The following is a 9,001-nucleotide window of genomic DNA, read 5'->3' on the forward strand; positions in this document are numbered from 1 at the left end:
TCCTCAACATCCCCTAGTATAAGAATTGTGATATTTGCTCTCTAGGTCTTCCCTCTTCTCTAATTTATTTACCACTCCTTTAAAAACTATGGAATTTAACAGAAATTATTCATTATAATATAGTTATTAATAAGGCACAGCATAATTTTATAGCCTTCAATTTTATTTGTTTATGGAGACATAAACTAGAAAAACAGACCCACTTGTCATATCCTCTCTTTCACAAATTGCCAATAGTTCTCTAATATTTTATACTATATTATCCATAACTAATAGAAAGCTAGTTTTAATATATCAAATGAAATATTATAATTACATTGTTTTTGTACATAGAACTGTCTATTTCACCTTCAGTTTGGAACTTTTTCTCACAATATTCATATCAACAAGCTAAGCTGAATTTTTTAAGTCTCTTATCCCACAGTTAGAGAACCAGAAAATTTATGATAGTTATAGGACATTGTTTGCTCGTGAGAGTTATTATTCTCTGCTCTTAGGTGCATTATTTAACTGAATAAAAATTATTTAGTGCAGTAGGACCATTGGTATAAAAAAGTAGGCTTAAGCTTCATTGACAATTGACAGCAAAAGAAACAAGAGATGCCAGGTAATATATTTCTTGTTTGTCATGTGTATTCTTTATTTATTATTACAAAAGCAATTAAAATATAAAAATTAGAAACTTATTAGGTTAGATTAGTAAAGATAATGAAAAAAAAGAATAAAAATTATTCATGAGGTATGCTCGCAAGCAGCTTTTGCTTTACTTAATTCAATACAGCAATGTGAACTACATGTTTGCCGAGTGATTTACAACTTGTATGGCAGGATTATTAGACACAGTTCAAAGGGTAATAAAACAAAATTATGTACAAAAAGATGTATACTATTATGATCTTTAAGCTATTTAGGATAATCAATTGTAGTTTCACATCACAATATGCAGTCCTTCTGGAAAAAAAAAACAAAAAGAGTAAGAGTGGTCAAATTGACCCAATTGGTATAGAGTTAGAGTAGGGAAAATAACAGTTTTATATTTATTTAGGAGGTTTTGAGATTACACAAATAAAATTTCACAATTTGCAAATAACTTCATCTTAACATGAAAATCACTAGGCACTAAAAGCAATCAACACTCAAACTTAATATGTTCATGGGCAAGTTTTTTGTACAAAAGACTTGTAATGTTTACTGAAACCTTGTTAAATTTTGTGAAAATCACAAAACACATTAAAAGTTTGATTATGGAAACTGATGGTTACAAGGTTGGTTAATCCAATGAGCCTGTAGTGAGAGGGTATTACAGTATTCATATAGCACCTTTAAACAATATTGATATTTATAAAATTACAAACACATTAAACTTCTTTGACATAAGGAATACTCATGACTTGTTCCAAAATATACCTTCATATGGAAATTGATCTATCCATATTGATACTTTAAGTCTGTTTGAAGATTAAAAAGAGTCAACAAAAACTGAGGTTACAGAAATATGATTAACTTCCTTAGGACTACAGCAAAAAAGTGAGCCCCAAAATGTATTCAAACCTAAGAAATATAATCATTATGTACTAACTATACTCATTGAAGAACCAGTACATAATAATAGTTCATATAAATATTCCATCTTTTTATCATGTATTACTTTATGAAGCATGTACTTACACATTACATTTGTAAAGTTTTATAAAAGTCTTCTGACTGTTCTCAAGTCTAATATCAATTTCAACACTGACATTTTGGTTAAGAAAACAAGTAGATTTTGTACGAAATATAAGAAAAAAAAAATGAAATGCACCTAATGCTGGTTTCTACTTGAAAATTAAATAGTTTAGCTTACATACAAGTATGACACTGGAGCTTAATCACTTTTCTAAATTTAATATAATGAAAAACAAAGACAGTCATACAATTTTTATAATAAACCCTATAGCAAAACAGCATTACAAATGCAGGCTATTTGTTAATTTTTCAAACATACTTCTTGAAGAACCAGAATTTGATTCGCTGGCTTTAAAAATTGAAGCTGATGAGTAACTAAGATCCGGACCTTATTCTTAAGATAACGATTGATGCATCTGGAATGAGAGAGAGAAAAAGTTATGAAAAAAATTAAGGAAATACAAATTCATTCAAAGAAGTTTATTATTACATGCATTATGACGTTAGAAGCCCAAATTATGCATATGCAAAACATTTGTTTATTTAGACGTTCTCAATTCTACAAAATATATAAAAAACTTATCAGGATTGTATATGTTGTATGCTAGAATACAAATATAACTATATTAAATACTAAAAAAATAACTGTTTCTACACAACCTTTATGTCATCATTTAATAAGAGAAAAAGATAAGAAATCTTTTATAATTTAAAAAAAGTTTTACTTAATATTTGCATTAATTTGTACTTTTAATTATATAAAACAATCATGTGCACTCAAAAGAGCTACATATATGTTAACAGAATGACAAGTTCTTCAAATATTGTTTAATGCTTTTATCAAAACAAAGAGTAAAATGATTACCATATTTTCATAAATTAAACTTGCTATACAATTTAAAACTAAATGTAATAAGTGCCTAATTAAATACACAATAAACAGCAATCTGTTTAAGTGCACAGCTACAAAATGGGCTTCTGTGCTCTGCCCATTGCAATTATCAAAACCTGATTTTTAGTGTTATAATCCCTCAGACTTACCACTGGATCATGTGTGTGTGTGTGGGAGAGGGGGGGGGGAGTACAGTAAGAGGCAGAAGTGTAGAACTATTGGCTATAACTGGAAACTGATTTATAAAGAAACATACTTATCAAACAGATGTTTAGCAACAGCTGTGTCAACTGCACTTAAAGGGTCATCCAAAAGGTAGACATCGGCATCAACATAGATAGCTCTGTAATGTGAACAAGTGTTAATAAGTAGCTTCAACAATTTCCTCATATTCAGGAGTTATTTTTAAAAAATCTAACATAACAAAAGATGATAAGAACAACTTGTGGAAGTTACTACACGAGCATAATTGTTTTTCAAAAAACATTTTCCATTTTGTGTCTGAGAATAAAAATCTAAATGATCAACATGATTCTTTGTTTATATAATCACATTATATCTTTGTGCCTGAAAATAATTTATAAACCCAAATGGGTGATTTAAGTTCTTTTAATATGAGTGATGTAACTTCTATAAATTGTTATTTTACTATTTACTATATCATTTTAATTGTTATGGAGTTTATTGAAATACCTTGCTAAGCTGACTCGAGCTTTCTGCCCACCACTCAGGGATACTCCCTTCTCACCCACTAAAGTTTTGTCTCCAAAGGGAAATTGTTTGATATCCTGTAAGACAAGTAAATCGATTTAACCAATGTCCGAGTACAATCCAATATGAAAAAGTATAGCTTCATCTACCAGCTTAAAATATTTGTTGTAAGATAAAAATATTTAAGGTACAAGAATAAAACTAACTAATGCTATAACTCTATAATATGAACATAAATAATAATAATGTGCATCAAAAAAGCACTGATATACAAATCTTTCCATCCACAAGACATTAAACTATGGTTAGTTATACTGGAAAACATTTAGAATATACAAGGTGGTCCAAAATTATGTTTTCTATTTTAAAACTTAATAATTAATGAAGGAAACATAGACATGCTGTTTTCAACATCTCGTAGCCCAACATAAACAGTTTTTATTGACATGTCAGTAGACTTCTACATGCACCATTAGTGGCTCTCAATACGTCTAACCAATATTCAACTTCAGTCCACATTTGCTGCAACATGCCCATAGTTTCAGTAGCAAATAGCATCTCTTATCCTGGTCTTTAGCTCCATCAAGTTTGCTGTAGGTGTATAATACACGATATCCGTAACATAACCCCAAAGAAATAAGTCTAGTGGAGTAATGTCTGGCAAATGTGGAGGCCATGGAACAGGCCAACCCTGACCAATCCATTGCCTTGGAAATGTCTGATCTAGGAAGCATCTGACCAGCAAATTCCAGTGAGGTGGAGCACCATCCTGTTGAAAGATTATCCATGTTAGCATTTCTTCCAGTTGTGTGACCACAATTTGTTCCAGCATGGGCTATCACGCAAGATTTCAATGGTATCATATGAGTTTTCCAGGGGCCCAAATGCAGACATTATGACGAATCACTTTACTCAAAGTATGAAATGTAGCTTCAATGCTAAATGGTACATGAACTAGAAATATGTAAATTGTTTTCATCTATGTAGTCAAGGAGATTCACTGCAAATGTCTTGCATTTTAGTCTGTTTGCAGTACCTGTACCGTACCAACTAAAGTTTCTGGGCATGCAAATGAAGTCATTTGTAAATGACATGAAGCAGGAATGTTTCTGGCAATTCATATACTTGTTTGATATGTTCATCCCTGACAGAGGTCCTTTGAGCTCCAGGTTGCTGTAACACGCTACCAATCTCCAAGAACTTCTTTATCCACTCCAGGATAGTTGGATTCAGTGGTGGTTCTTTCCTGTATTGGTGTCTGTAATTACACTGCCTCACAGTTACTGACTTAGTCTCTGCAAGCCAAATGACACATTGAGCCTTCTCTTGCACAGTTGCCATTTTACAGGGTACTACCACAACTCACTGGAGTGAAAACAAAACATGACAATAAAAAACTGTTTGAGTTGGGCTACAAGATGTTGAAAACTGCATGGTTGTATTTCCAAAGTTATTTAATTATTGGATTTTAAAATGGAAAAGTTAATTTTGGACCATCCTCTATTATGACAGTTGAAATTTTTACCTATCTTTGAATAGCTTCTGAATGTTTACTAAACAGAACTACAAAAAGATGTTTTATGAAAGTTCTGAAAACAATGAGAAAAAGAAACATTTTATAAAAATATCAAAACACTTTATTACATTATGACACTTGGTGAATCATCAATAAACTTTTGAGAAGAAAATTTACCTTATCTAGTGCACATATTTCCACAATTTTCTGATATTTCTCCTTGTTAAATGTATTTCCAAACACAACATTATCTCGGATAGTTCCAGCAAACACCCACGGTTCTTGGGAAGCATAAGCCACTTTCCCTCGAACTTTGACCTCACCCAGTAAAGTAGGCAACTCTCCCAAAATAGCCATTAATAATGATGTCTAAATGAAGTTTTAAAAGGCAAAAAAAACACAAAGAATTTTACAAAACAGTTTTGTTTAATAAAAATATACTAATATAGAAACTATTTCCATAAAAAATATTAAACATCTCATTTTCAAACATAGAAAAAAATTTTCTGCTTCAAAGTAATTTAAAACTTGGCTTTGGATACCCAGTTTCTTCTGAAAAGAAAAATTAATAGCCATTACTTTGTAATGGAAAATGTTTTTTCAACATTATAATATATAACAGTTTAGATATGTTCCTTAATTTGACTTAAGAATACTATATATGTGTGTGTGTGTGTGTGTGTGTGCATGTGAGTGTGTCAAATCTACTACTGATTAAAGAGGGGCAAAGAAACTACTGTATTTGCTGTTTTTATCACTTGTGAAAATTATTCAGTACGAAGGAGGGTGGGGGGACAAGAAAAATAATGCTGAGTTGGGGGGGGGCACTACATAAAGTTTGGAAGCCACTGTACTATAATAATAATGTTTATATGTTAATACAGTATAATTGCTGTTTTAGATGAATTTTTCATGCTATAAAAAGTAAATTGCATGTTAAAATATGCAAAAAAAAATTATACTTACCTTTCCAGCACCAACTGGTCCAACCACTGCTAAAAGCTCTCCTGGCTTTACAGTAAATGATATCTTTTGCAGTGTGGGCTCTTCAACTTCCTAAATTAAAACATGTATCAATGATATGCAAAATTACAAATGTACCAGCAGAATAAGTTTTAACTGGCAGTTAAAAGTTTTCAATATTTAATTTTCAGACTCACTTTGCTTTGGTTGATTTTCTAAACATATTTGAATAATGTGTAAAAAAAGCAAGTTTTGTTTATTAAGCACTTTTATTTCTGATATACCATTTCTTTATTGGAAATTGTCAAAACTTTGAAGTAGACTTTTGTGATGCTGAAATTTTTAAAATGTAAAATCTTATTTATATCCATTCAGATTGAGCTGAGAAACTTAATAATGGTACAGATTTTAAACTAAAAAATAAAGCTTAAAAGTAAATGACAACAATATACAGTTTTCTTTAGAAACTACCAATTCGTATATAATACTATAAACAAATACATACGGTAATATTTTCATAACAGTGGCAAAAATATTAAATCAAAAACATTAATGCTTTGAATTTTCCTCCTTATTCAATTTAAAATGTGGATGATGTTTTAGCATTTTTCACTTAAATCAGTTCTCAGAACTTAAACACTTAATTGGGAAATGCAACCAGTTTTAAGGAGGGGACTCACTTTCAATCCACACATTTCTAAATAATATAGTTGTTGAATGTCTTCTATGTAGCATTTTAGAATGGTTAGTAAGCAAACAAAAAAAAAGGTATACTTTTCACTGTTTTAAAGTAGCTCAAATTACAGACAAATATTCAATATGACGTTTTTGTTTTATACACTTTCTTTGCACAAATTATAAAAGTTATGGCTAAGGGGAGGGCTTGAGCCCCCAAAGCCCTTCTTTTTATTACATGCATGTTCTAAGTTCACAGTTGAGAGAAAACATAATTCCTACACGATTTTTGAGTATTAAAGATAACCACTGAAAAAAGATAAACTCAGAAACTTAGTGGAATTTAAAGCTATGGGTTCATGATTACATGCAAGGAAACAAACAAACAAGATATATGATGTATCATTAACCTACACATACTTGCAGATACTTAAATGTGAAAGCTGAACTGAGAACATTGATCTTGGGCCTCAGTTTATAAATCAGCAGTTTTCCCTTAACCCTTTCACAATGGGCTCGGTATGAAATACATGAGTTAGTATACACATTTGCACACGTTAAGTATTTATACTATAACTTTCAATACTGTACACGTATCTCGACAAAATTTGGTAGACATTCAGTAATGATTCTAAGTCTTTTGTACCCAAACAATCAGATATTTTAATGAAGCATTTTTACCAAAGATTGTTTGTGAAAATATCGAAACTGTTTTATTACTAGTCTGAATGCAAAGTGATTTTCATTTCATGATTAAAAAGCTATTCTTAGTCCCAAAAATTGCAAATATTATTTGTGTAATCTCTAAAACCTCCTAAATACATTTCAAACGTTTGTTTCAGTGAAACTTTATATTTTGTAGTTTCTCTACCCTAACTATATGGGGTCTGTCACTTGGACCAACCTCGTAACCACCATAAAAAATTTGGAAATAAATATAAATCATGTTTTTTTCGCTCTAGAATGACTACATATTATAACACAAATATTTAATCTAAATAACTTAAATCTCACAATATTATACATTTATACACATTTATTATTTTTATCATACTGACCTTACAGTTGTGCCTGTGCTCTTATGTTACTGTATCCAATAATATATAATTGATCTTTAGTCTTTACAAAGTGACCTGTCTTGGCTGTGTTTTAGTGGACTAGTATTTTGTAAAATACGGTCACATTTCAATTATTATACATTATATATGTATATAGATTAATATTATTCACAAACAAGTTCTTAAACTTATTTTTCTTAAGACACAGAACAGTAAATGAAAAAGTAAAGCAAACTATTATCTCTTCTTATTACAACCTTTGTACTTGGTTGCTGCTTCTCATAGCTTGCTAAGCCTTAAGAAAATTTTGCATGTGGAGGATGTGAAACGAAATAATTGTTTTTAGTTTTTATATATACATTTGAATAACCAAAAAATCATAAATTATTATATCGATACCATAGAATTCTATTATAATTTATCAAGTTTAGTAACTAAACTGTATTTAGGTCTAAAACAAATATGAAATTTCAAGCAGACTAAAGACAACCTACCTCTTTGAAATCTTGGTTCAAAAGAATGAGATGGCATCCTAACACATGAAAATGGCTGAGAAAGCCATTAGGTAGAAATTCTGAGCTTTCGATTGGTTATTCATATGTCATATACACAAGTAAGTGTATATAAGGGGCCATTTCCAAAAATGGAAATAGATGAGCAGGGCCACTGTGCTTGATTCAGTACATGAGCAATATTTCAGCAAATAGAAAATATAGGAGGTACTATTTTATATTTCAGCTTGTCAATATCGGTAATTTGATTTCCTAATTCATAGGAAACTATAGACTTAGTATTTTGACATAACAAATATCTAATTTGAACCAGTGCTACATTCAACATACCACATGACACACAAAAATTGATGTTTAAGTTTATTTATATATTTACTTTTAAAATTAAGAAATTGACTAATGTATAATACTAAAATTTGAATTATAATCTACAGTTTGGTACCAAACATAAAATAGTAATTCAATAAAATTTTGAATGTAAGTCAACAAACAAGATGACATGGCATTTGACCCATGACCCGTAGTGATAGGGTTAATACAGTTAGGGTGTCATTTTTCCTTCTCTAGGTTATTATTATGTTATAATAATCCATTTTTGTGGTGTATTATAGTCAACTGGATTATTTTTGATGTTCATTTTTTTTATATTCTAATTGGCCTTTCTGTTTTTTATTTTTAGCAGACCAGGGTCAAACCATTTGGCAACTTTCCTTTTCTGCTCAAAATTCCACATCAAAATTATATTTATTTCTTATCCATGGGTGGGTTATAGTTATAAATTTTGAATGTTGGTGATCGTAAAGTAACATTTTAATGAATTATTGTGGTTATGTGGGTAGGTTACTTAGCAGGTCATCAAGTAACGTTTGTTGATGAAAATATACGAAATTTAAAAAAAAAAAAGGAATTAAAGGCCAGAACTATAGGAAAATATAGAAGGTACAACTTAATGCATCTTAAACATGATTTAAATATATATATATATATATATATATATATATATATATTT

General features: G+C 30.0%; 1 protein-coding gene across 2 annotated transcripts in view; it reads right to left on the reverse strand.

The window, feature by feature from the left end:
* Positions 1 to 9,001, reverse strand: part of LOC106472674 (multidrug resistance-associated protein 4-like) — a 121,499-nt gene that overhangs the window by 36,558 nt on the left and 75,940 nt on the right. For both annotated transcript variants that reach the window (XM_022402154.1, XM_022402157.1), the window contains 5 exons: positions 5,751 to 5,840; positions 4,962 to 5,153; positions 3,251 to 3,345; positions 2,814 to 2,900; positions 1,985 to 2,081 (listed from right to left, as the gene is read on the reverse strand). In XM_022402154.1, the coding sequence (XP_022257862.1) occupies positions 1,985 to 2,081; positions 2,814 to 2,900; positions 3,251 to 3,345; positions 4,962 to 5,153; positions 5,751 to 5,840 (561 nt within the window). The remainder of the gene's footprint in view (positions 1 to 1,984; positions 2,082 to 2,813; positions 2,901 to 3,250; positions 3,346 to 4,961; positions 5,154 to 5,750; positions 5,841 to 9,001) is intronic.

The sequence above is a fragment of the Limulus polyphemus genome, unplaced genomic scaffold, assembly GCF_000517525.1.
Source record: "Limulus polyphemus unplaced genomic scaffold, Limulus_polyphemus-2.1.2 Scaffold123, whole genome shotgun sequence".
NCBI classification, from domain to species: domain Eukaryota; kingdom Metazoa; phylum Arthropoda; class Merostomata; order Xiphosura; family Limulidae; genus Limulus; species Limulus polyphemus.